At 56.6% G+C, this 27,585-nt stretch overlaps 1 protein-coding gene across 3 annotated transcripts in view; it reads left to right on the forward strand.

Moving 5' to 3' along the window:
* Window positions 1–27,585, forward strand: part of ITPK1 (inositol-tetrakisphosphate 1-kinase) — a 135,173-nt gene that overhangs the window by 80,589 nt on the left and 26,999 nt on the right. For all 3 annotated transcript variants that reach the window (XM_036316193.1, XM_036316212.1, XM_036316203.1), the window contains 2 exons: window positions 423–548; window positions 20,422–20,539. In XM_036316193.1, the coding sequence (XP_036172086.1) occupies window positions 423–548; window positions 20,422–20,539 (244 nt within the window). The remainder of the gene's footprint in view (window positions 1–422; window positions 549–20,421; window positions 20,540–27,585) is intronic.

The following is a 27,585-nucleotide window of genomic DNA, read 5'->3' on the forward strand; positions in this document are numbered from 1 at the left end:
GCTAAGAGTTTGTGTTGTTTTGTGGAGTGACCTCTTGGTTCTCAGTACACGTCTGGCTGTGTGACTTCACCTCGCTGAGGTCTTCCTGAAAAAATCCGGGCTGTCGGGCAGAGGGGACGTGTGCAATAAATTCTCTCTCTATAAAGCGATTGCACAGTGATGGTTCGCTGGACCTTTAGGTTCTTGGTCACCTTGATTCCCTGTGTGTCTTCTGCACCCTGGGTAGTGTGGGGCTCGGCGACAGAAGTGCAGACACGGGGCCTGCCCTGGTGGAGCTCTAGGATCCCCTTTGTCCTGTCTGTTTCCCGTGAGTGCCAGCCCTCCCACGCCTTGCTCCGGCTGCAGGGACGTGCGGGGGGTGGGGACAGAGTAGGGCGGTCGGCTCAGGTGCTGAAGCTCTTCTCTGTGTCTCCCCCTCGCAGCTGAACCTTAGCCGGCCGATCGAGGAGCAGGGCCCCCTGGACGTCATCATCCACAAGCTGACCGATGTCATCCTGGAAGCCGACCAGAACGACAGCCAGTCCCTGGAGCTGGTGCACAGGTTCCAGGTGAGCGGGGACGTGAGGAGGGGAGCCTGTGAATGGCTCGTGCATTTCTAAAGCTGCCTGGCTGTGTGTGTGTTCCCAGAGTGGTTCTGCCCTTGCCAAGACATGGCTTGTGGTCAGGCATGTCCTTGCCAGGACCTCCGTCTGGTTGGGTGTGAAATGGGATTGAACCAGGGTATGATTGGCACCCCCTTAGCCCTCTGCCTGTGTAGGCATGACTTACTGATCAGAGTCCTGCTGAGTCCAGGTGCGGCTGCACAGCCACAGCTACAGCCACAGCCAGCGATTCTGAGTTGGCACAGGAGGTGGAACCTCTTGCCATGCTCGAGGTCTTAGGATTGGAACTGCCGTGGTGGAGACCCCCTCTGTGCTCATTACCTAGACACCGTGTGCTTGTCTCAGCACAGACCACACCCTCCTGGCCGTTCCCGCCTCCCTGCCCATTTCTCCAGCAGCCTGGGTCCTGACCCCATGGTGACCTGCCCATCGCCTCGGGAGGTGCTGCCTTCGCCCCCACTGACTTGTCCTATATTTTCTTTGTTGTGGACAAGAACATGATTCATTCCTCTGGAAAGCAGCTCGGCGGTCATGAAAGACAAGGTCGTATTATCAGTGAAAAGGCAGCGGAAGCAGGGCCGCCCCAGAGGGAGGGGACGCTGGCGCTTGCACTTTTCAGTGTGATAATTGGAGGCTGACCTCCTGCCTGTCTTTATCAGGACAAAGGGGACTCTCACTGCCACACAGTAGCCCTCTGCTGACAGCGTTTTCTTCCTCCCCTGTGTTCGGGGTCTGTGACCTCAGCCTCCTTCCCTCCCATGGCTCTCAGCCCTCCCAGCTGACTCTGCCACAGATTGCTGCTTCCTGTGTGCAAGCCAGATGCAGTGTGGCCTGTTTGTGGCCCAGCTGGTGGCCCGTTGCCTGGAGGTGGGGGGTGCTGTCCCCATGTGGTGCCCTCCGGGGCCTTTGCCTTGCCAGTGGCCTGAAATGTTTCCCAAGGGCTGGAGGCCGCAGGGAGGGGCATGCTTGGGTCCCCCGTGGCCTGGCTGAGCCTGGTTTCTTACTCTAAAACTGGAGGCCCAGTGCATGAAATGGATACATGGGTAGGGTGCCTAGGCTGGGCCGGCGATCAGGGCCGATCGGGGCCTTTTGGTTGCCAGCCAGGGCCTCCCTTCCCTGGCTGCTGGCTGCCGGCCGGGGCCTTTCTTTGTTCTGCACCACACCCTGGTGTTCAGTACACGTCAAAGCGAGCGGTCGGTCTCCCGGTCGAACTCCTGCAGGGACAATTTGCATATTAGGCCTTTATATCTATAGACGGTGTTAGTACCAGGAAACCTCCCACAGTGTGGGAGGAGTAGGTGACACGGTGCACACAAAGTGCTTCATACAGTGCTAGGGCGTAGCGAGTGCAGGTGATGCTTTGGTCACATGACCTCCCCGAGCCTTACTTTCCTCTTCTGTAAAATGGGAATACTTCTCCAGGGGGGCAGGCTGCTGCGATGAGTAATGTTCATTACCTTAGAGAGCCTAATGTTTGCTGAGTGCTTCTACTGTAGCTGTGTTCCTGCTTCCTCCAAGACAAAGGACTTTACAGCCCCCAGCCTGCCACGCCCTGGGAGCTCGAGAACAACCACCCCTGGGGGCCTCACATCCCTGTTTCCCCCAGACACAGCTCACGGCCCAGGGCATGTGACCACTGACGGTAAAGGAGAGCAGGGTCCGCTGTGTTCTGGTCTTAATAGAAAAGAAGGTTACAGAGAGAGCGTGTTAGGGGAATGTGGGGACGTGCAGTTTAAGGGCTTCAGCCACCGGGTGCATTTCTCAGGGAGGTCTTGCCGGTCCCTGGAGCCTGTCCCACCCAGGGCACACACACCCAGCCAGCCTCAGATGACTGAGGTGACCGCAGGGTAACCTCCCAGCCTCGGGATTTCTGGGATAAATTTTCACTGCAGTCTGTTCTGCATGGAGCCGGATATCTGATAAGGACAGGGCGTTGCCTCCTTTGTGAAGAGAACAATCCTTTGGGGAAAAGGGTGACAGGCTGCACTTTCTAGAGGCCCCAGGAAGAGGGGAGCCAGGCGGAGGCTGGCATAGAGGAGGACCCAAGGGCGCCGGCAGAGGGCCAGGGACGAGGCGGGCTCAGCGGCTCGCCGGCCTTCCTGCCGCCAGGCACGGTGCTGACAGTGGTGACCTGTCGTCCCACTGTGCAGGCCATACAAGAGTGAAATCCAGTGCCAGACCACGTAGACTGACACTTGGCCTTGATCACATGTTTTCAGATTCCTGTTTGAATACTTCTGAGACATTAGCAAAGAGGCCTGGGTTTAGGAGGTGGAAAGCAGAGCCCAGGGCTTGGGTTTTGCAAAGCTGGTCTTTCCACATTTTGCTGTAAGAAAACAGTAAGATGGTTTGCTTCCGGCAGGCTCATCTCAGAGGGCCCTTTTCAGAGGCACCGGTCAGGTCCCTGGGGAGGTGGTTGGGGTATGGGGAGATGTCCTGCAGCCCGAAGCATTCTGCCTATGGGGTGCCCCCATGCAGCCTGCAGGGTCTGGAGTGGAGAGGACCTCTCTGAGCTGAGAGGCTGTGCTGTTTTCCTGGCGGCCCTTGTCAGGCCAGGAGAGTGTGGGCCTGGGGCTTATTGCAGATCACTAAAGCCAGTTGCCATAGAAACCACCCGTAAGCTTAAAAAAAAAAAGTTGGCCTCGAAGGCTTGGCTTGGAGAACCGTGGGGATGATTCAGTTGTTTTTCTGTGCCAAGTTCATGTGGAGCCAGCAGCCTGGTGCCGCCAGCGCTCTGCCTGAGACGCAGTTCTCAGTGAACAGCCTGGGCAAAGGTCTTTTGGGGATTCACCCATGTGGCCAGTGGGGCTGGAGCAGTGGAGGGTCCTTGCCCCAGGCCTTAGGGGAGCAAAGAGAATTTTCTTCTCACTGGCATCCAGGGCCACCTGAGAGGTGTGGCGGGGGTGTCCTCCTCCTGCTGCAGCTCACAATTGTCCAGAAGGGTTTCGGTGATCGTCTTCCAAGAGGCACGTGGAGTGGTCTCGGTGGATCTTTGTGACAATTTTCCTGTATGAGCTTAAAAGGGAAGGTTTGAGTCAACCGTCACCTCTTCTTCCCATCTTGATTAGCTGGAAAGATATGAGGTGTCCCCCGAAAGGCCCTGGACCATGTCTGAACACCAGGACAACTTCTTCTGCAGTGGACACTGTTTGCTGAGCTCCCAGCCGGAGGGAGGCTGGGGGCACACCAGAATGTGCCCTCACAGCCCCAGAGCGAGGCGTTAGGAGAAAGGCAGACCTGGGACTGCTTGACCTGGATTAAAACTGTCCCACCCCTCTCACTGAGGTGATGATAAAGCCTGACATCTCTAATATGCCTGTGGGGGCTGCCCAGTCTGGCCCCTACTTCCTCCGCAGTCTCATCTTGTCCCACCTGCCCCTTCCGTGCCGTGCTGGCCCTGCCACCGCAGCCGCTCACGCTCCTTGCTCTTGCCCACCTCAGTGCCTTTGCACAGCCGTTCCCTTGCTTGGGATTCGTTCCCGCTCCAGCTCTTAGCTCAGGCGCCCCTTCCTCAGGGATGTCCCCTGATTATCCGACTAAGGACCTATCCCCTATCCTAGACCCTTGTCCTCATAACTCCATGCTTTCCTTCCCTCCTTTTGGAAGATTGTAATTCTTTTCTTTTAAAAAAAATATTTTTATGGATTCCAGAGAGGAATCCAGGAGAGGGAGAGAGAGAGATAGAAACATCAGTAATGAGAGAGAATCATTGATCGGCTGCCTCCTGCACACCCTACACGGGGGATGGAGCCAGCAACCCGGGGCATGTGCCCTGACTAGTAATCGAACCTCCCGTGACCTGGTTCATAGGTCGATGCTCAACCACTGAGCCACATCAGCTGGGCAGAAGGTTGTAATTCTTTATCAGTTGCTACTGTCGGTCTCTCCATTTGGGGTTAGCTCCACAGGGGTGGGGATTGCATCTGCTTCATGCGCACCTGGCATCCCTGTTGCTGCACACGGGCCTCCATGTGTGTGGAGTGAAAGAATATCGTGGGCGCTGGCCTTGTGCAGGGTGCCCTGGCGGGTCAGCGGAGGGAGCCAGCGGTCCAGTGAGCAGCTGGGGGCAGGCCCCAGAGGGAGGAGGCCAGGAGGGTTTCTGGGGCCATAGCTCTGCCCTCTGGGTGCGCATGGTGTGCTTCCAGGGTGGCCTGTAGGTGGGAGAGAGGACTTTCCCCAGGCGGTGGAGCTTGGACTTTGTCCTGCAGGCTCAGGGTGGGGGTGATACGAGCAGATTAAATTGGCGTGAGGGGGGAGTGGGGATGGTTGCCAATGCAAAAAGAACTCTGAGCAGTGGGGACACTGTCGTCATTGGAGCCTGGCAGAGTCTGAGATGAAAAGGGAACTCCTGTCATTGGAGGCTCTGCAGTACCCGCTCCTCACCCCAGGATTCCCCCTCACCTCAGGCCCCGTGGTCCTGGGCACCCCCTTTCTCAGCTGTGACGGGCCAGCCTTTGAGCAGGGACCCGTGAGGTGAGGGGGAGCCAGCCTTTGAACTGTCAGCTGTTCGGTTATGTAAAATGGATCTGGGTGGGGAGCCCTTTCCTGGCTGTGGTGGGTGCAGCCGGGAGTGACACTTTGCCAGCTGGTCCTTGATCACGGTCTGACCTAAAAGGACACAGCACGGAGTGCTCTTTCCTTGCCCATTCCCCACCCCCACCCCTTATTTAAAAACGGGTTTATTGAGGTATAACGCACACACCATACAGTTCTCTCTTTGAAAAAGTGTACAATCCATGCTTGTTAGTGCATTTACAGTCACTCGCAGCCGCCACCACAGTCAGTTTCAGAACATTTTCATCACCTCAGAAACGGACCTGTCCCCACCCCTGCTCCCAATCCTAGCAAACACCACGTTCTGGCTACAGATTGCCCTGTTCTGGACTTTCTTATGATGGAACCACACAACACGTGATCTTTTGTGTCTGGCTTTTCTCCCTGGCATGCTTGCAGGGTTCATCCATGTAGCTGCATGGATCAGTGCTTCATTGCTCTTCTGGCTGAGTAATACTGCGCTGTGCGCATGCATCCCGGCTGATCCAGGCATCGCCTGATGGACATGTGGTGGTTGCCATCGTTTGGCTGTTACAAATAACACTGCTGTAAACATTCATGTACATATTTTGCGTGTATAAGTGTTTTTATTTCTCTTTAGTATGTGCCCAGGAGTGGAAACCGGGGTCATGTGGTCTGTTGGGAACCACCAGACTTGTCCCCAGCGGCTGCACCATTTTACATCCCACCAGCGGTGTATCTGCGTGTTGACCTCAAGTCCCTCGCGGCTGGTGATGTCCAGCACTTTTCGTGTACTTATTAGCCACCTGTTTATCGTCCTCAGTGCCCTCCTTAGACTTTCTGTGTGCGTGTCTAGAGCCCGGCGATTGGCCTTTTTCCTCCTGTGGACTTGTGCTGTGTCTCCCCCCACCACCCCCAGCAGTGTCCTTGGGAACCCGGATGGGAGCCCATTGCCTGGGTTCAAAGCTCTCCCACCATGTCTTGCTGGCTGGCCTGGATTTCAGTTCCCTCGTCTGTAAAATGTGGATACCTGCACTCCCTACCTGTGAGGGCTGTGGGAGGACTGAGCATGTCAACACGTCAGGCACCCAGAGCACTCGGGGCTGATGGTCCTGGAGGAGACGGTGGGCGTCTGCCGGACCTGCCCATGTTGGACCTGGCCACGTGTGGCCTGTCTCTCCCTGGAAGTGGGCTGCGGGCTCCACTTCCTCTTGGGGATGGCGGAGGGGATGCCTTTCTAGGCCCTTCCTGCCCCGTCTGTCAGTAAAGCTGGCTGGGCTGCAGGAACAAGCGGCCCCTGGAGCCCAGCCCTGGCTTATTTCTACCTGGGACACACCCCATCGGAAGGTGGCCTGGGCTCTGCGGCGTGTCTGGGACTTGGGATGATGGGGCAGCAGTGACAGGTCATCGTGACAAAGGGAAGAGAACTCAGTGAAGCTCGTTCAGGCTCTTGTTTCTGCCCCAGAGTGGCACGTGCTCTGGACGGTCACATTTTAGTGGCCGCACCGATCCTCAAGGCCATGACTGACTGCAGGGAGTCAGGCCAGAGAGCCAGACGTGAACAATAATACAGCAGCCCCTCAGCACTCTTTTCTTCTAAAAACCAGGAAAAATAATGAAGCTGCCCCATAGGGTTGCTGTGAGGATTAAATGCGTGGCCAGGCACGGTGCCCTCAGAACATGCCTGTATGAGCGTATGTGCTCACCACTCTGCCGGTGCCTGGGTGCGATGACACGCGGAAAGCACTCAGCCAGGTGGCACACTTAGTGGCACTCCGTTATGTCGGCCCATTATCATTATTATGATGAGGCCAAGGCAGTAAGTACTGCTCTCGCCGCCTTATCTGTGGCTGGCGGCCCCAGCCAACTTGAGAGTTCTTAGTCGTAATTGGAGTCAATGAGCCAGTGATTATGAAAGTGTCCCCAAATGGGAGCTGTGCTCTGCGGCAAGGGTGGAAATGTGGACTGATTTTAGTTTAAGAGGCAGGGCAGGGCAGGGCAGGGCAGGCGTCGGGGGTCCTGGGAACCCCTTACCTGGGCCTTGTTTGCCCACCTGCCACACAAGCAGCGTGCCGGAATGGCATTGGGGGCTGTGATGTCCAAATCAGAAGGCGTTGCTGGGAGCAGTGGGATCACCTTCAAGGTCACACTCGTTTTGCTCCTGACCCCTAGGGCTCAGCTGTACTGAACGAGGCCCTGTCAGCCTCGGGTGTGTGCTGAGCAGCCAGCAGTGCAGGTCGGATGTTGTAGGGGTGGAGTGGGAGTAGAAGAGACAGAAGTTTTCTTGTTCTAGGTTTCCTAATCTGATCAGGAAGATAACATCTAAACCCATGAAAATTAAAGCTTCAGTCCCTCTTGGGGGCGGAGCCTGACGGCCTGTGGGCCTCTTGGTGGGTGGAGTCAGATTAAGAACTCCAGGCGCCAGGTGGTTACCATGGAGCCAGGGAGAGGCCACTGCTGTCCAAGCACATCCCAGGCGGCCCCCTCTGCTCTGGGCACTTCAGTCTCTCACCTCATTTGGTGCTTATATCAATCCCTGGGAAGGTGGGATTACTTCCCCATGTTTCCCGTGAGGACACAGGCCCCGGGATGTGAAGTCACTTGCCCAGGCTCACTCAGTAGAACCCCACCTGTGCTTTTTCCAAATACGCCTCAGAGGACCCCCGAGCGGTGAGGGCCAGTGACGCAGGGTCAACTGAGGAGCTCACCGTCGGGGACAGCAGCCCCTCAGCACTCCGGCAGCTGGTGCCACAGGATGAAACGCTGGCTGGCAGATGCCAGGGGAAGCAGAGCTGGGCATTTGCTGGTCTTGGCCCCAGAGGGCAGACCCTGTCCTGGGGTGGCCATGAGGTCAGCCTCCCCGTGATGCTGCCCTGGGTCCCGAGGCCACTCCTCCCGTGGAGGGCCAGTGCACAGACATCCATTGTGTTCCCAGACGGCAGGCGGTGGCTGTGATCCTTCTCTCTGCCCGGGAGGTTGGTGCCACTTTAGTGCCATTAGCCAGCTGCAGGGCCTTTCCTGTGTGGAGAGAAGACCACGATTTTATGACCCTGTCACCAGCCCGGGGCAGCGCTGGACTTTGTACAGCACTGGGTGGTGTGTATGTGTGTGTGGGGGCGGGTGGTGGCGGGGGGCCGGGGGGGGGGCCTCCATGGAAGCTGAGCCCTGGCCCAGCATGCCAGCTGCAGTCCCTCCGTGTGTGTGTGTAGACGGTCAGGCTTCTACAGCACAGGGTTTCAGAAATACTAATGTTTATTAACAGTACATTTCCCCAAACTTGTAAATAGAACCTTGTATACACATTATTTTAGGGATCTTTATCCTTGGCACTATTGACATGTTGGGCCGGATCAGCCTATATTGTGGGGAACTGTCCTGTGCATAGTAGGATGTTTAGCAGCATCCCTGGCCTCCACCTACTAGGTGCCAGTAACACCATCCCCAATTTTAACAGCCCAAAGTCTCTCTGGACATTGCTGACTGTCCTCCTGGTCGGACCCCTGCATTTCCCAGGGCACCCCAGCTCTGAGGGCCTCACACGTTAGTCAAGCCACCCTCACTGGGCACAGGCCTGGGTTTTGGAGAACTGGGCCTCTGACCGAGGGGTCTGGGCTCTTCACTTGAGTGACACCTGCAGCAGAGAGGTCACCCTCTGCCTTTCTCCTCCTGCCCTGATTTGGATCCATGCCTTCCTGCTTGCTTCCGTGCTGCCTGTGTGGGCTGTGTGCCCATGATAAAGCCCAGTGTGGTTTCCTTTGACCTCATGTAATAGCTCACGAAGCCTCCCACCGGCCCAGAGTGAAGCTGTGAGCAGCCCTGGTCCTCCTGGGCCGGACAGAGCCAGGCCTGAGGACCTTCTCTGAGCCCCTCCCTGCACAGTCCACACTGGCGGGGTCTGTGCCCCTGCCTGCCTCGGCCCCCCCACGCCCTGGCTTCCAGCCCCTGACCTGTCCGTGTCTCTCCATTGATATGTGAGATGGTTCATCAAATAACTGTTAGGTCATCCATTCAACAAGTCTTACTTGAGCACTTACTGCATTCCAGGAATCATAAACGACATTGCAGGTGCAATGAATAAGAAACCAGGTAGACCCCGCCCCTGCCCCACGAGTTGTGTGTGTGTGTGTGTGTGTCTTGGGTGCGGGGAGGGGTTGGGATGGGGCAGGGGTGATGCTAACAGAACACAAGCAAATGGAGGAAAAAGTAACACATTCTCTGATTATGTTGTTAAGTTCTAGGAAGAAGAAAAATCTGGGGAAATGGAATCACTTCCCCACTTTTTGGGTGAGGAAATGGAGCCCCCCGGATGTTAAGTCACTTGCCTGGGTTCGCTCAGGAGCTTTTTCAAATGTGCCCCCCCAGGGGCTTTGGCCAGCAGCTAACAGCCCCCCGGGGGCAGGGGCCCTGTGATTCAGGGTCACCTGAGGAAGAGAAAGGTCACCATTTGGATTATGAGTCAATGGGGAGTTCTTATTACCTTACTCTACAGCCTCTAAGGGGTAGATACCAGCTCAGAGGCTGAAAGTTCTCTGGAAGCCAGGGGAGATGGGGGAGCAGGCCGAGGGGGCAGCATCTGTCCAGGTCGCTGGGCATGACGGGCACAGAGGCCCAAGGAAGTGGAATAAGCTGGTGCAGCCGGAGCAGAGTGGCCGGGGGAGCATGTGCAAACTGAGCATGCTCAGTGGCCTCCGTGAGAGGAGGCTGAGGTGTGCGGCAGGAAGTCAGGCAGAGGTCTACGGCACCAGGGTCATAGCCAGGGTTGCCCTGCCAGCAGGAGCCCTCTCTGTTCTCATGCAGCCAGAAGCGGTGGCTGAGTGCGGAGAGGAGGGCCCCGGTGGCCTCTGGCCGGAGCAACCCTTGGTTGGTGCGGAGCTCAGCAGCTCACTGCAAGCACGGCTGTGGTTCCAGACAGCTCCTCGCACTGCTGAAAGCGTGGGTGCCCTGAGTTCTGGCTGTCATGCTTGCATACCCCTGAAGCAGGCAGGGAGCCTGTGGGCCTTGGGGGCACTGGCTGCAGGGTGGGGCAGGCCAAGTGGGCCTTCGGCTGGATACTGGGAAGCAGCGGAGGGCGGGGCTGCTCACAGGCCCACCTGAGCAGGTGTGTGGAGGAGGTGTGTAGCGGCTGAGACAGGCGCTTTAGGAGTGAGGGGTTGTGCTGAGCTGGGGTGGAACCAGGTAGCCCCTTTCTGGTCCCCACATTGCTCAGCTGTCTGAGCCAGATGACCATTGAGACCCCCTTCAGCCCTGACATGGCCCCTGACTGGACATGCCAGCCCGGCCTGGCTGAGCGTCAGCCTGTGAGGAGATGCCATCTCGTAACCAGCTCCCAGCCCTGCACGCCCCTTCCCCCGCTCCGGAGGCTGTGTGTGGCCTTGGCGTCCCTCAGTTTGCCGGAGGACCTGAATAGTGGGTGGCACTGTAACAGGGCTGTGACGTTTGTCAGATGAACAACCTGACTGGGCACCTTGCCAGCCTGCGGGGATGGGAGATGGAGATGCCTATGAGTTTGGTGCTGGAACCTGGGGACAGAAAGGGAGGCATTGTTTCAGTGGGGGCCTGGCAGAGAGGGGGGAGAGGTATTTGCTGTCTCAGATAATAAAGTGTGCAGTTTCCTTCCCGGCCTCTCTTCCGCATTCTAGGCTCTATTTTGGCAGGAGCTACGTTTTTTTCCTGGACTCTCCTGTCACCTCTGTGGGACCAGGGTTTCTCCCAGTCTTGCTGCCGCTGCTTGCTGGCTGGCTGAGCCAGGTGTGTGACACCTCAGGTGGTCTTGGCGTGTGAAACCCAGGTAGATGCGTAGTTGTGGGCGGTGTCTGCCTTCACGTGGGGGTGCCTCTGACCCAGAGGCCACCGAAGGCTCACTGGGGCGAGTGTGCAAAGTAGCACCCTGGGGAACCCGTTGTCTGTCTGGGTGCTCAGGCCCAGCCACACAGGCACCCTCTCTCTACATTCCTGCATCTGGACATGGTGAGATGTGTGTGGTGGTGTGCGTCTCTCTGGGTGCTCCAACCTCGCCTTGTCCTTCTGAACCCCTGTTCTGTGAGCCTTGCGCTCTGCAGCAGGTTCTGCCTCGAGGAATCTTCCTCCGCCCTCCCTTAAAGCCCCCGTTTCTCCCACCTCCAGCCCAGCCTGGACGGTGAGTTTTACATCTGCCCAGGGACTGATCCTGGGAGATTCCTTAGGTGTGGCTCCTAGCAGTCCCAACTGACTGACTGTGGTAACAGGCAACACGCGCATATAGAACAAATTCGAGAACAGTCTCCTCCCGGTCTTGCCTTGGGCAGCCATTGGTTCCGGTGGCCTTGAACCTTTGCAGGTGGTTCTGTGTGTAAACAAAGCTGGTCTCCCCTCCCCACACGGAGCCATGCACGCTGCCTCTGGGAAATGGTTTCATATCGGTCAGGCTGCTCCATTCTTTCGAATGGCGGTATGAGATTCCATTAAATGACCTTAATGTCCTTTTCTTAACCAGCTCTCTACTGAGAGACACTTAGGACATTTCTGATCATGTTTTACAAACTTGCTGCAGTGATCAAATATCCTTGTGTGGCTATTCTGTGTGCACGTGTGGGGAATTCTGAGGCATAAATACCTGGAAAGCACACGCGGAGTTTATGCATTCTTAACTCAGGCTGCTGCCCACATTTTCTCCATAGAAGTAGGACCAGTCTACGGCCACACCACCCTGAACGCGCCCGATCTCGTCTGATCTCGGAAGCTAAGCAGGGTCGGGCCTGGTTAGTACTTGGATGGGAGAAGCAGGACCAGTTGAACTGCCACCCACCGAGGGCTGGTCCAAGCCCCACCACTGATCAGTTTCATCCGCACGGAGGCGCGGGGTGTGCGAGAGCGTCAGGGCCCTGAGAGGGGCGGCACCGGTGCCAGGCGCACCCAGCCTGTTCGGACCTTGAACCTGGCCACCCTGCCTCTGTCTGGTGCTCGAGTGCTCACACCTCCCGCTTGTCTGCTCTAGTCCCTGTGCTGCGAGGCCCTGACCACCCCAGTCTGAACTTGTGGGTTAAATAGTGGTTCCGAACAGCAAACGGCGATGGGAAGATTGCACTGTAATTTTCCTCACTCCGGCCCTGACAGTCACGGCGATGGTGTTGTGCCCGAGGCCTGGCAGCCTCAGTCCTCTGAAGGGGAGGCCCTGTGCACGTGCCCCAGGCCGGCACTGCGTCGGCCGCGCTGCTCTGGCCTTGGCCCCTCCAACTTCAGTCCTTGGGCTTGCACACGGTTCACGGGTGACTGCAAAAGTCGGCGCTGGCCCATCACTCCTGGCTCAGGTTCCTGTTGTTTTAGGATCAAATCCAATCTCCCTGGCTGGTCTGTCTCCAGCTGTCTCTCCTGCCCTCTGCCTTGTGTAACTTTCCAGTGAGACCTCTGTCCACCTACCCATGCTGGGCCTTGTCCCCCCTGCTTTTTTTTTTTTAATACATTTTTATTGATTTCAGAGAGGAAGGGGGAGGGAGAGATAGAAACATCAATGATGAGAGAGTCAATGATTGGCTGCCTCCTGCACACCCCACAGTGGGGATCAAACTTGGCATATGCCCTGACCAGGAATCAAACCGTGACCTCCTGGTTCACAAGTCGATGCTCAACCACTGAGCCATGCCAGCTGGGCTCCCCCTGCCTTTGCTTTTGCTGTCCCCTTTGCTTGGAATGCCTTTCCTCCTCCGCCCCTCAGAAACCCTCTGTCTCCCCACCTTCGCACCCACAGGCATTCCCATGTGGCAGCATTCCCATGTGGTAACTCTGTTACCAGCAGGCACCCCAGTCTCCCACCCAGGAGCCCCCAGTGAGGGTGGGCAGAATGGGGCTGCTCTGCAGCTGAGGAGGAGATGCCCACGCACACACTTCTTAGGGCTCTCACTTCTCCTGGTCTCCTGCTCCGGAGGCTGCAGGCGGAGCGTCAGACGCTGGGCACCTCTCTGGAATGCACAGGAAGGTGGGTTAAGACCAGGTGTCAGCTGGTGGGGAAGCCTACTCTCCCAAGGAGCGATTTCAGGAAAGCTAGAGAAGCAGCATGTGAGGAGATGCCCTCTGCATGCCAGGCTGAGCCTGCAAGACACGGAGGGCACCTTAGGCCTACACAGGACAGCGTGGGCCCTGACATGGAGCCATTGTCACGCGTGTGCCTGTCCTGTGGGCACATGTCTCCCTGCCCTGCCGAGATTGGGTCCTGGGTAGTCATTGCACTGTGTAGCTGTAGTTTCTTTTCCACAGACATAGAGTGAGTGGTGGAGGCGGGATTTGAACTCAGAACTTCTACCTGCATTTCCTATTGAATGAGAGCAAATCCTTGCATCTCAATCCCTGCTCATTTCCTGCCCATAAACGGAAGTGCAGAGGAAACAGTATCGCTAATATTCATCCCAGACCTCTCATTTGGCTTCAGTCAGCGGGGTCCACTGTGACCCTCCTACGCATCCGGCACGTGCCAGCCCTGGGGACCCTGCGCGTCCTTCCCTTGGTGCCATGTGGATCCTCATCCCAGAGGCCACTGTGGACTTGGACGTCCACTCGTGTCATTTGTTCACTCTGCCGAGAGGAGTCTGTCTCTGGGTCCAGGGCTGGGAACAGATGCAGAGACTCCGGCCCAGTGTGTGCTCCTTGGGGTGGAGGAGGAGCAGATGGGGGCGCAGCTTCAGCTCTGCCACTGCACGGTGTGACCTTGGGCTAGTTTCCACTTCCTTCTCCTTTCTGAGAAGGAACCCCTGGGTCGTGCAAGGTCTGACCATCTGAGACCGCCTCTGGGAGAGGGAGTTGCAAACTCTGTCCCACTTTCTCTTGCTGCACCTGGTGCTAACGTCTGACTTAGGGGATCAAGGGGCCCCTGGAATAGCGTGACAGGCTCACTCTCATGGCTGTGCTTGCATAAGAGTTGCTCCGTCCGTGTCTGCTGAGATACGGTCGCCCAGGAAGCCATCACAGAGACCCGGTGCAGGCTGCTTGTTTCACGGGGGTCTGGGCAGTTTCCAGCCTCGTCACGCTCCGCCCACCAGGGGCTCCAGCTTCGGTCCTCTCTCTCCCACTCTAGATTTGCGTGACTGAGTGAGTACAGACGAGGACTGAGGCTGATGGAGGCCCATCATTTCAAGGACGCTGTAGGATTTTACCCCAGGTCTGGCGGCCTCCAGCTCCTATGCACGTAACCTCTCCCAGCATTGGCCTCACCTGACGGAGGAGGAAGCCAAGGCCCAGACAGAAGGGGCTTTTAGCCCAGCTGGCATGGCTCAGTGGCTGAGCATCGACCTGCGAACCAGTGTTCAGGAGGTCATGGTTCCATTCCCAGTCAGGGCACGTGCCCAGGTTGCCGGCTGGATCCCCAGTGTGGGGTGTGCGGAGGTGGCTGATCAATGATTCTCTCTCATCTTTGAAGTTTCTATCTCTGTCTTTCTCCCTTTCCCTTCCTCTCTGAAATCAATAAAAATATATAGCTTTTAAAGGGGAGCTTCTTGCGCTCTGTGTGGTGCCCCTCCTCCATCCCACAGGGGAAATTTCATTTCCGGCGCAGTTTGTCAAGTTGAACTTCCCAGTCCTGCCAGAGGTTAGAGGCTGGGCTGTGCCTGGCTGGGCTCTTGGGCACATGGCCCAGCAGGCAGCCCTTCGCCTTCTGGGTCCTGAGTGAGGCGAGGCGAGGCAAGGCGAGGCGAGGCAGGTGGTGTCCTGGAGTCACAAAAGCACCTAATGTCGATGTCCACTTTATTGTTTCTTTTCTTGCTTATGCTTTTGGTATCACAGTGAAGAAGCCAGTGTAGAATTCGAGGCCAAGAAGATTGACACCTTGTTTTCTTCTAAGAGTTCTGTAGTTTTAGCTCTCACCTCGTAGGGTGGTGTGCATGTTGTGAGTCCAGGTCAATGCAGCTGTTGTTATTATAAAATCACTAGTGGCCCGGTGCACGGATTGGTGCACATTGAAAGGAAATTAATTAGAATTCCTGGGACAGTGCCACTGCTAGAAGGGCATCTGTGGAGTGAACAGGGTCCCTCCAGCAGGTGGGGTCTCTCGGCCTGGCCTGCGGGGGTTGGGCCAAAACCTGTTCTCCAACATCCCCCAAGGGGTCCCAGATTGTGAGAGGGCACTCTGCAAAGTTGCTGTCAGTAAACCAGATTTGGGGCCAATGGTGCCCCAGGAATAATGTAACCCATGGCCGAAGGAATTGTGCGGCCCCGTAAGGAATCGGGCTCCCTCCTCTCCCTCCTCTCCGGTTCCAGGATGCGACACCGGAGAACCGCCACTGCCAAGTCATCACAGCTCAGCAGCTCCTGTATTGAGCATCTGCCCCCTGGTGGTCAGTGTGCATCCTCGGTACCGGACAGTCCCATGGTCACTTAGCCTTTTATATATAGATTATCAATTATGATTATTATTATTTATTTTCTGTGATCGGGATTCCCATCTGGGTAGGATGAGTCTTGCTCCTTCCTGAAAGATAGTGTTGGTGTCTGACCCTGCTTCTGGCACAACCAGGGGTGTTGAAGAAAGGGAAGATCTGATTACTGAGCCCCCTTCCCCCATTTTCCCTGAAACTTGTCATTAGCTTAACCAATGGACACAAGATACTAGGGGGTAGGGGAGGCCGGGGGAAGGTCAGTGGGGAAAAAAAGGAGACATATGTACTACTCTTTGCAATACTTTAAGCAATAAAATAAAAATAAAAAAAATACATTTCAAAAAATTCAAAAAAACAAAACTAACTGAGAGGAGAATGCTGCAGTGCCCTCCTGAGCACCATCACCCAGCGTCACACATTAGCAAATCCTGACCCCCGTGTTCCATCTATGCCGCACCTGTTCCTTTTGAAACAAGTACCGGACATCATATCTAACCTGTAAGTAGTTTTGTGTGCACCTCTGAAAAATGAATCACCACTTTCTAAAAAGGGATCGCAGTGTTTTTGGGGGGGGGGGTGCAGAGCCCCTGTTACCTCCCGAGAATCCAAGGGTAGGAACTGTGAGTGGGCGCCCCGCCTTCGCTGTGTGAGGAGCAGGTTGGCTGGCTGTGGCGGCATTGGGGCCTGTCAGGACCTGAGCTGTTCGCAGAGGGGTGCTCCCTGGAACCTCCGCTGCTGTGGGGTGGGGTTGTGTCCTCACCAGGCACCAGCAGGAGGGTCGGCCCATCCGAGGTGCCGAGCTGGTGGCCTGCCCCTCTCTGTCTGCTGGGTGGGCCAGGCAGGATGAGCTCAGAGAGTCCATGGGTTACAGAATCATGAGAATCCTTTCATATACATGATCTCCTGTCGCCCACCGCACTGCCCTGAGATAGTTTTATTATTTTATAGACAAGGAAACAATCTTGGACATTACTTGTAGTTTTTTTTTTTTTTCACAAACATGGAGTAAATGGTGGAGGCAGGATTTGAACTCAGAACTTCTACCTGCATTTCCTATTAGATGAGAGCAAATCCTTGCATCTCAATCCCTGCTCATTTCCTGCCCATAAATGGAACTGCAGAGGAAACAGTATCTCTGATGTTCATCCCAGTCCACTCGTTTGGCTCAGATTCTCAGCGGGGAAACCTTGACTCCCTCTAGTACTGCAGAGGGACCGGCGCCACCATCCTGTAGTATCCCTATGGGTTTGGGCTTGGGGGTGCATCTGCTGGTCGCTGCTCCTTTGTCCCCTCAACAGTCGGTATTCTTCAGACCTCCTCCTGGCCCTGCTGACCCACGGCTGTGTTTCTGCTTTTCCAAACTCTGTCCAGTCTGCTCAAGGCCAGGCTCTCCTTGTTAACTCTGGGATCCCTTCCTCAGTGTTCTCCGCAGCCCTCGCAGGGAACGTGTTTACCATTTGCCATGGCGACAGTTTGGCCCTTTCCCCTCTGAGTGGTGATAAAGTGGTCCAGGGCGCTCACCCGGCCAGCAGTTGGTTTGGTAATTCTAAGAGACTTGTGAAAAATGCGTGAGGCCTGGGATACAATAGATAAGCTGAAATGCTTGCAAGAAAATCCACTTGTGGATAGTGGGGTGACTGGAAAAGCTCTTTCTTTGCCCTCTCTGTCCTCGTCCCAAAAGAGATCAAGTTTAGGAATAATTCCTCTATGAATGTGGATGCTTTCATCCCGGGTCAAAAGCTGGTTGGCGCCTGCTTGTCACATATTTTCCCTTTTCTCTAGCTTCTTCCCCTCATGAGTTTGGCTTAAATTCCTGTCTTAATGGCTCTGAGTTTCCTCTTCAAAGGTCACTGCCCTGAGGCATAAAAGTGGAACCAGAACCGCCAGCTCCTCGGTGCTCTTCCTGGGAAGGGGCCATGTTTGAGGGGGAGGCAGTAGGAGGGCCACGTTCTGTGTGACTCAGTAGTTGGGGGAGGATTGGGCCAGCCCATCAACACGAGCGTCTCTGCTCCTGCCTCCTTACTGGAAGGCAGGAGGGTGTGTGTCCCTGCCCTTGCCTGTGATGCCTCTCACACGCGGCTGTCTGTCCTGTTCTAGAACAGCCCCTGCGTGGCCTTGAAGTTGCCTTGCTTTTCTCCAGTGTAGACTCGAGTCGGGTGAGGAAACGGAGATCCAGATAAAGTGGCTTGCCCACGGTGACACTGGGAGGTGACAACAGGGTTTGCTTGGTTTCTTCCTCTACACCAGGCGCTGCCTGTGTGTTGGGGGAGGGGGGGACAGTTGAGTGCTTTTAGTTCATAACCCAGAATACGAACTCCTCGGCTAGGTCTGTGGATCAGTGGAGCGCAGCCCAGAAGGCGTTGGCTCATGCGCGTCTGCTGCACCCACACGGTGCTGAGGGCTGTCGATGGAGGGGGGTTTGGTGAGTGGATGGCCTTTCAACATGAGGACACTACTGTGATTTCATACGTACGTGTGAATCCTCGTGTCTCCTTGGCAGCATTGGCCTGGTTCGGAGGATGGGGTCTGATGCAGGAATGCTGGGTAGTTGCCGATGGGGAGCCCACGTGGGGAGGTGCAGGCACTCAGGTGAGGCCAAGGTGTGGACCAGAGAGAGGAACGGGGCATGGCCCCTTGACCTGAAGGATAAACCTTCCTTGAGGACACCTCATAGCTTCGCCCACGTCCCCTGTGGATGGCAGTGCCGGCATCGGCTCTGGCTCATTCTGCCGGACCAGGGCAGTGAGCCAGGCGCTGAGCCACGTGCCAACAGTCACCTCTCTCAAGAGGAGGACGGGGGGGGGGGGGGGGGGGAACAGGCCGTGAAGGTGGCTTTGGTTCTGCATTTAGACCTACAGAATTTGGGGAGAGAACCTCCTGAGGGTGAGAGTGTGCAGGCCGCACCCATCGAGTTCAGGGGTGTGGGGGTGGGAGGCAGGCCTCCCATGTGTGCGCACTGCTGCCTGTTAGGGACAGAGACATTGTTTTAAACATTCAGAGAAAAGGACACAAATGAACCCCTAACCAGACCCTCTGGCATGAAACTCAGTGGGGAGCCGATTTCAGAGAAGTAGATATGAATCTCTGGCTTTTGTGTTTGAGAGCTCTTAAAAATGATTGCTAGGAACCAAAATAGGCTCACTGAAAACAAGGATAATTCTAAAGGGAGCTTTATTTTTGCTGATAAGGTTACTAGAAAAGAAGCAGGACGGCTTTTTCCCTGGCCTTTGCTGACCTCCCAGGCTGCTCTAGTAGACTGGGCGGGAGGCGGGTGTATTAAGCTTATATACTCATTCCTTGGGGTGGCCATTACCAAGTGCCTTAAAATAGTAGAAATGTAAGCTCTCACCGTGAAGGCGGCTAGAAGTCTAAAATCAAGGTGTCTGCAGGGTGGGTTCCTTCTGTGGCACTCAGAGAGCATCTGCTCCGAGCCTCCCTTCCAGCTTCTGTGGGGCCAGTGGTCCTTGCCCCTTCTTGTAGCTGCATGACTTCCATTGCTGTCTGCACGCGGCCTTCTTCCCGTGTGTCTCTGTGTCCAAATTTTCCTCGTCTGAAGGACACCCGTCAATGGATTAGGACCCCTCCTAGTTCAGTATGGACTCATCTTCACTTGATTACATATCTGAAGGCACTGTTCCCAAATAAGGTCACACTCACAAGGACCGGGGTTTAGGACTTGAACAGATCTGTTGGGGGTAGGGGTGGGGACGCATGTCAGCCCACAGTAGCAGCAGCTGCTGAGTGGCCTGCCTTAACCCATCTTCTCACGGAGCTCCTCTGGTGACCCCAGCATTCGGCAGCTTTATCCTTAGAGCTGTCGGTGTCAGAGCCGCAGGGATAGTCTCATTGCTGTGTTGGCCTGACAAGCTTGCCCTCACCCTGCACTGGGCTTGGGGCCCCAGCAGTCACAGAGGTGATGGTGGCAGGGCCAGAATCCCCGGGTTCTTTTCCTAGAAACATTCTGCTCTGTCCTGTTGAATTGTTACAGATAATAGTTTCTGGTTCCACGTGCGCACTCGTGTTCTTTCCCCAGGAAGATTGCGACTTCCTTAAAAACCAGTTCTGGCCCTGACCGGTTTGGCTCAGTGGATAGAGCGTCGGCCTGCAGACAAAGGTCCCAGGTTCGATTCCGGTCAAGGGCATGTACCTTGGTTGCGGGCACATCCCCAATAGCGGGTGTGCAGGAGGCAGCTGATCGATGTTTCTCTCTCATCGATGTTTCTAACTCTATCCCTCTCCCATTCTCTCTGTAAAAAGTCAATAAAATATATTTAAAAAAACAACACCAGTCTGTTCCTTTTGCATTTCCATCGTCTGCCGTGAAGCTAGTGGGGATTAGGGCAGCGCTTGCTGGAGTGAGCACCGGAGGGCCAGCTGGTCTCCCGTGGCGTGGCCAGTGTCTCTGCCAGGCCTTCCCACAGTCCCTCTAAGACTCTTGGCGTCTCACTGCCACCGGCTCTGCCTTAGCGTCCTCATCGGTGTGGGTGCTGGGCCACTGCGTGCAGCCACGTGTGCAGTTGCGGGGGAGCAGCCCTGGTTTCAGGGTTTCAGCACTGCTCTACCTTTCTTGGCTGTTTTCTCAATTTGGGTTCCACCTTGAGTTTAGGCTCTGTCAGGCCTCTCCTCCAGATCCCGTGGGAACTGCTCCCAGCTACCCCGTTTCTGAGGAGAGCGCTCTTTTCCCAGAATTCTCAGCAGGCGCTCTGAGCCTGCCTCTGATTGGACCAACTCGGGTCACATAACCTCCCATGAGCCAGTGACTCCAGGGGCAGAATGCCCTGATGGGTCTCACCAAAGCCCTGGGATCTTGGGGCCCAGTGGGTGGAGGCCCCAGAGGGGACTGAGGGCTGGTGGGGGAGTGAGAAGACGGGGGGATGAGGCGGGCGTGTGGGGTGAAGTCTTGCTTGTTATCCACCGTTCAGCACGGGCCTCTCCTCACCGGAAGGGGTGTGCTTTCCTTTCAGGAATACATCGACGCCCACCCTGAGACCATTGTCCTGGACCCCCTTCCTGCCATCAGGACGCTGCTCGACCGCTCCAAGTCCTACGAGCTCATCCGCAAGATTGAGGCCTACATGAAAGGTATGGCCGCAGGCGGCTCTGCACCGCGGCGGGGCCCACCTGTGGTCACTGCCGGGGCGGGAGGGGCCCTGGTCTGTGTGAGCACTCGGGACGGAAGCAGTTGAGTTCCAGGGCCGCACATTGTGGGGAGGCCCGTCCTGCCTCTGACCAGCAGAGTTGGGGAGTAAAAGCCCAGAGTGCTCCTTGGAGAGCGGCTCCAACCACTTCAACATGCTTGGCTTTGTTGTCTTAAAGCCACGGAGTGGCCATGAGTGTCCCCACACACAGCGGTTAGAGAGCACGCGTGTGTGTGTGTGGAGGAGCTCAGGGCGGGCGGGTGAGTGCACTTATGTAACTGGGTGAAGGAGACAAACAGAGATTAAAGGGCCTTGAATCAAACACACGGAGCTGTGTAATGTGGCGGCTAGACTTCGCGGGGCACGCCGTGTTCTCCGGGCAGGAGCCTCCCCCTTCGCCGCAGGAGCTTCGGCTGCCAGATGTGGCCTCCTGTTCCTGGGGACCCCCACCCCCACCTCCCGGGCAGGGCAGCTCCGAGGAGTCGGACTCCTTTCCAAGGTGTTTGTTTATGCCTTTTGGAAAGAGTCTTGTTAACAGTCACCCCCTGGTTGTCTGCTTAACGCAGGCGAGAGCGCTTGTGTAATTAGAAGGAGATGTGCTTTGCCTGCGCTTCGGGCGTTATAGGGATGCATCCCGGGCTGGAGAGGCAGCCCCTGCTCTGCCATCCAGACCATGCGTGTGGCCTGCGCACACGGCCTGGAGCCCTGACCTGGGTGACCTGCCCCCGGCGTTTTGTGTGCTGGTGGGACTAGTGGGCAGTTTGGCTCACAGGACCATGAGGGGAATGGAGAGCAGCATTTATTGGGTGTGCCAGGTGCCTGGTCCTGGGTTAGCCTTCTCCTTATACTCTCTCCTCACGAAGGAGGTCTCCGCCCTAATTTTACAGACGATGCGAAGGCTCAGAGAGGTCAGCAGACATCCTGGTGTCACAGCCCGTAAATGGCATCATAGCCCGGTCTCTACCCAGGCTCCCTAACTCCTAACCCCCGAGCTTGACTGCCATGCCCATGGCCAGAGGCCCTGCATCTAGCAAGCACCTGGCATAGGTGCAGCCACGACCCTGGCTAGGGGAGTTGGTGAGTTCTTGAATCCTTAAGGAACTTGCCCTGTGAGAGAGCTGGGCGCTGGACCTGGTCATCCTGTAGGGGTTCTCGAGGCCTGACTCCCTGGGTGCCTGGGATTCATCAGGTGGGTAGATCGTGGACCTGACTTGCAGGGAGTGGGGGCAAGTGGGCACACCAGCGCCCTTTCCTCCTTGGGTCAGGAGTAGTCAGTGACGATGTCAACTTCCCTCCCCTCGTGTTCCTTTCCTGGGTCCACCAGAGTCCCCGGGGGGAAGGAAGATCTAGAGTGACGCTTTGGGTGAATGTTGGTTCTGGAAAGAAAATCCGTCCCTTCCCAGGTGTGTGTGTTGGACATGGACTGTGTGTGGAGGGACAGGAGATTGTATGAACAGGTGAGAAGTCCTAGTGAGTGGGAGGAAAGGCAGGTTGGCAGCCATGGCTCGTGTCCTCGACAAGCCCATCAGAAGAGTGCTGGTTCTGGTTCTGGTGGAATTAGGAAGGCACCTCGAAGGAGGCTTTCTCAGAGCAAAAGAGGCATTCCCCGCTTTTGGAGGGGACAGATAGATTGTATCCGAATCCAGGCTTTAAAACAAACAAACAAACAAACAAAATATATATATAATTGATTTCAGAGAGGAAGGAGAGCGGGAGAGAGATAGAAACATCAATGATGAGAGAGAATAATTGATCGGCTGTCTCCTGCATGCCCCACACTGGGGATGGAGCCCGCAACCCGGGCATGTGCCCTGACAGAATCAAACCATGACCTCCTGGCTCATAGGTCGACGCTCAACCACTGAGCCACACCGGCCCGAATCTGCACTTTGCTGCTGTGCATCTTGGCCAGGTCCCTGCTGGCTTTCTGTAAGATGTAGGTAACAAGTGGTTTATCCATGGGCTCCTGGGTTGGGGTAACTGGGATGATGTCTGACAGCAGGTAGCATGGGTGCCAGCCCATTGGGGTCACGGGAATGGCAGTTGCTGTTGCTGCTCCCTTATGATGGAAGGGGGTAAAGCATCTGGATTGGATCTTGAAGACATCGGGGCTGAGGGTCAAAGGTGAGCCTTGGCTTAGAGTATGAGCATGTCCAGACGGGAGCAGGGACCAGTGGGGGTTGAGGGGTGGGGGCTGGACCGCAGGGTGCACATGATGCAATGCCGCCCTGGTGGGCAGGTGCAGAGGGAGTGACAGCCTGGGCCTCCCAGGCAGGGCAGGGGTGTGAAGTGAGCAAAGTGGGGAGAGAGCTGAAGTGTGGGGTGCTGGTGAGGGACTTGCAGACCATCGGGTCAGAGTGGAGGCTAGGAGCACCTCATGCAGTGGCGGGCGGGGGGGGGGGGACTTCATTTGTGGACAGTCATTGAAGGCATGTGAGCTGGTGAGTGAGAAGACATCCTTTTCTTTTAATTAAAAAAATTATTCTCACCTGAGGATATGTGTATTGATTTTTTTTTTAAAAAAGAGAGAGGTGGAGAGAGAGAGAGAGAGAGAGAGAGAGAGAAACATCAATTAGTTTCCTCCTGTACACATCCCAACTGGGGATGGAACCCACCACCTTTTGGTGTACAGGACAATGTTCCAACCAACTGTGCCACACCAGCCATGGCCTGGAGACAGGTTCTAATGGCCATTACCTGTGTCCTGTTGTGAGGGGGACACTCACCCAGCCAGAGGCCCAGGGGGCCTGGTGACCGGCTCCCAGTGGGGGAATCAGACCCCACTCTGCTAGGTCCAGGAAACCTCAAACCTGGGCGTCCTTAGCTCAGGAGCTGCCTGCTGGGGGCACCTTGCCTCCAGGCCTAGCAAGAACTGGTGGAGGAATCCTAAATACGGCCTTGGTCTGAGGCCAGCAGGAACTGTGTGGGTGGGGGGGCCGTGACCGCTGCACCCTGCGTTTTCCTTATCGTGCATGCCAAGCCCGGCTAGTATTATTCCAGGAGGGCAGTGAGGCCGAGACTTCCTATAGAGCCTTTTCCTGCCCCCGTCCCCCCCACCCCCCACCCCTCCTGGAGCTGTTCATGGGGAAGGCTGCTGGCTCCCCCTCCCCCCAGAGGCCAGCCCCTCAGCAGATGAGAACCTTCTCTGGGAAGCGCACCCTGGCGCTCTTGCTCCTCCCCCACGGCTGCGATTCCAGGAGGGACACAGCCCTTAGGCGGGCTGTAAACAGCTATAATTACCCTTTTAAATCCCTCAGACAGTTCTAGGAATCCCGGGGACACTGCTTTTGTGTTGGGAGCAGGGGCTTCATGGAGACTTCAGCCCCTGGGGAAGCTGCTCTCCTGTCCTCAGGAGCTTGGGCGGCTGCAGAGAAGCCTGGCAGGCGGGGGGCACTGCAGTGGGGTGGGCGGTGGGCACAGGGGTCTACGCCCAGCAGCCCGCTCCCTCCGTGCAGAGCATGGGCTGTGGGGCAGGTGAGGCCCGCTGCCAGCTGCCCGGAGCTCCAGCCGCACCTGTCAGGACCTGCACAGCCTCGGGTGGTCAGTGCCGTCTCCTTTTATGTTCCCTGAGCTCTTCTCATTCTGAGTCTGGAGGGGAAGCAGGGTCCTTTTTCTAAGTCAGACCTGACAGTCTCAGACTACCCCCGCCCTCCCCTCTTTGGTCTCATGTACGAGCCCAGAGGAAGGTCGCCCGGTGGTCCTGTGTGGGACAGCAGGGACTGAGGCTTCCAGCGCATGGTGGTGTGGCCCTCCTGGCCCAAGGTGGTGCCTAAACTCAGCCATCACAGGATTTAGACGTGGGGGTGGAGAAGAGGGGAGCTAGGAACAGGGAAGCAAAGGGAAGCAGCCCTGGCCACCTTTAGGAAAGGTCTGGAAGCGACGACACCATGCTCGGTTCACACACCGCTGGCCAGAACGCCAAATCACACCCCGAGCTGCTAGACAGTGGGGAAATGTGGTCTTTATTCTGGGCAACGATGTACCCAGCTAAAACGCTAACATGGATTCCTGCCTGGGGTTGAGTGACCTGGAATGACCATTTTCCCTGCTGCTGGGGGGGGTGGGGGGGCGTGGCCCCAGCCTGGGACCTCAGTAGTAAGTCCTTCTCCAAAGAGGTCAGTAGGTGCAGAGTGACGCAGCCCAGAGCGCCTGGGCCGTGGGTTTCCCTCGTAGCCCCTGCTTCTGGGTGGGGCTGCACCCACCCCTTAGCCAGAGGCACAGATGGCACTGAACCTGGATCCAATTCAAACCAAGGGCGGGAGCCTCCCAGAAAATTAAACTGCCTGGGGCGGGCGTAGAGGAGGGCGCGTTCCTCCCGTGTATACCTTCACCGGTCTTTTTTCTCTGACACCCGCTCTGCCTTACAGGCCTGGGACTTTGAGGTGGGCTCTGCCACCCCGTGCCCAGTGATTCTGGGCCAGGCTGTCGCCAGCTCCTGATCCTACTGGTGAGAAAGCACCTGGGCTGTGATTGGATGATACAAGCTTGTCGCCTTGGTCCTGGGGCAGCCACTGGGGACCTGCCTCAGACCACAGGGCAAAGGGCTCCAGAGGCCCTTGCAAGCTGATGGCAGCTGCAGGCGAAGGGTCGCTTTCCTGGTCTCCTTTTTCCGGGCCTCCCACACGTGTGCTCTGGGGTGACAGATGGCCGTTGGATGCGGGCCTCTCTGGGGAGGGCTGTGCACACCGCAGCCTGAGCGACGCTGCCTGTGGTTTTATGGGAATTTAATCAGGGCGGGATTGAAATGGAGTGATCCAGACACCAAGTGAGAGAAAACAACATTCCTCACAGCCCAGGAGAAATAATTCCCACGCAGCATCTGCCATGGGGGTGTGTGGAGTTGAGGCCCTTTCACTCAGAGGTGGCTGGCTGTCCTGCCCACCCGTGGCGAGCTGCAAGGTGCTCTGGGTGGGGAGGGGGCTTGGAGTCGAGGCCTGAGCGCAGGTCCCCCATGTCCTCTGCGTGTGTGGCCTGTGCAGGTCACCTTTCCTCTGAGCCTGTGTGGTCAGCGCACAGGCAGGCACGGTGAGAATCACCTTACATGTGTCAGCTAACTTAATTCTCACGATGACCTGTGAGAAAGGCACCTCTGTCACCCCATAGTGGTGAGGACACTGGAGTGCATTGAGCTTATGTTGGTTGAGGCCACAGAGCTACTTGGGGGCAGAGCTGGGATTCGAACCCACACCTCTGGCTGTGCTCTTAGCCAGAGTTCCTGAATGGGACTCCCGGTCCTCGCGTGTACTGCTTCCTCCATGAGCCTGGTGGGGGAGAGGAGGGGAGCGACCAAGGCCATGGACGTAGTAGATACAGTTGGGGGCTCTTCTGCCTGAGGGCCGGTGGTTCCCCAGAGCCTGGGGGCCTTCCACACTGGCAGCTGGCACGGCTCCCGGGCGCCCTCTGGTGTCCAGGCAATGGCACTGACGAGAGAAGGTCCTTGGTGGCCACCAGCAGCTCTGCCCTGTGTGTTACGGAGGGACCAGAATCCTGCCTGGTTCTTGAGAGCAGCAGCACATATGGAGTGGGGAAGAGCAGGGCTTTGTTGCGTACAGGCCTGGCTCACATCGCAGCCCCCTGTGTGCTGGGCAGTGGCTGCCGTCTGAGCTGTTTGCTCATCTGCAAGGCTGTCGGCACCACTGTGGGGAGGTGTGCGGAAGGTCCGGTTCCAGTCCCTGCAGCAGCGTGGCTCAGAGTTAGATGCTGTCAGCTCCCTCTCCTGGGTCCTTTGGGAGCCTGGTTTGGGTGGGAAATGTGGCAGAAGCTGTGGTGGGTAGTGGGGGGCTGGAGCTGAGGAGGACCAAGAGGAGGGGGGTATGCGCCCACGGACTGCGTTCCCGAGTCAGGGCTGGCTTCTAGCCCTGGTTTTGTGCAGGAGGCTGGGGTTTTGGATCAGCCCACTAGGAAAATTCTTCACACCTCAAGTGAGTTTCTGAGAATTGGCCCCTGTGATGTCTGGCAAAGCTGAGAAGAGGCTGCCCCCCATCAAGGGGTCTGACGTGAGGGAGGGCAGGGCACCAGGCCAGGCCACGCTCCTGGAGCAGGCGGTCATGGAAGTGGCATGGGTCCCCTAAGCTGATGGGGAGGTGGGGCCTTTGGGTGGGCACGTGGCTCCTGGTTCCTCTCCCAGAGAGAAACTGTGCTCGTCTTCACTCCGGCTGCCACCAGCCACCCAGGCAGAGACCCCCATTCAGGTGAAGGTGGAGGCCTGCAGAGGAGGGTCGTGCTGTGGGCCCCACAGTAAACGCCCCCACGCCAGGGCAGGTTGAGCACCGGCTGTGGGCCCAGCCCAGGGAGGCACCTCCTCCACATCAGGAGGCTTATGGGTCTGAACCCGGCCCTGCCCTGGGAAAAACTGCTGACTACATTGTGACACGCCATCGACAATGAAACATCTCAACCTCAGTGATGGGCAGTGAAAAAAAATGTGTCTCAGAATCAGTGGAACAGAGGCCAGCCCACCCAGCGCACACGGGAGTCCGGTCCGCAGGCCCCCGAGGGCGCTCACCTCCAGCGCGCACAGGCACAGATCCGCCCTGGAGTCCGTCAGCGGGCCGGGCCCTGTTCCCTGGAACTCCAACCTCTTCAGCCTCAGCCCCGCTTCCCAGATACATTCTAACGGTGTGGAATCCAGCTTTCTAGACCCTTCTCCTGCACAATAAATACATTTGTGCTTTTAAAAAAGTAGGAACAGTGTCATGTTACATATGTTCTCATAAAACTTGTTTTCTTCTCGCTTAATAGATATCTTGGCTTCTTCCCACGTCAGCCCGTAAAGATGATGGAGGTCAGGTCTGCCCCGTCGTCCTTGCCGGCAGCATAGTTCGCATGTGGGTGAACGCGTCGTAACTCACTCGGCTGTATCGGGCTTGTTGGGTCATTCCAGCTTGATTTGGGTTTTTAAGAAAATAAACTGCAATAAACAGATCTTTGCCTACTTCTAGAATTAATCCCTAGAAGTGGAATTTTTCCGTCAGAGATGACCATAAACAT

This window comes from Myotis myotis, unplaced genomic scaffold (assembly GCF_014108235.1).
Source record: "Myotis myotis isolate mMyoMyo1 unplaced genomic scaffold, mMyoMyo1.p scaffold_m19_p_1, whole genome shotgun sequence".
NCBI classification, from domain to species: Eukaryota; Metazoa; Chordata; class Mammalia; order Chiroptera; family Vespertilionidae; genus Myotis; species Myotis myotis.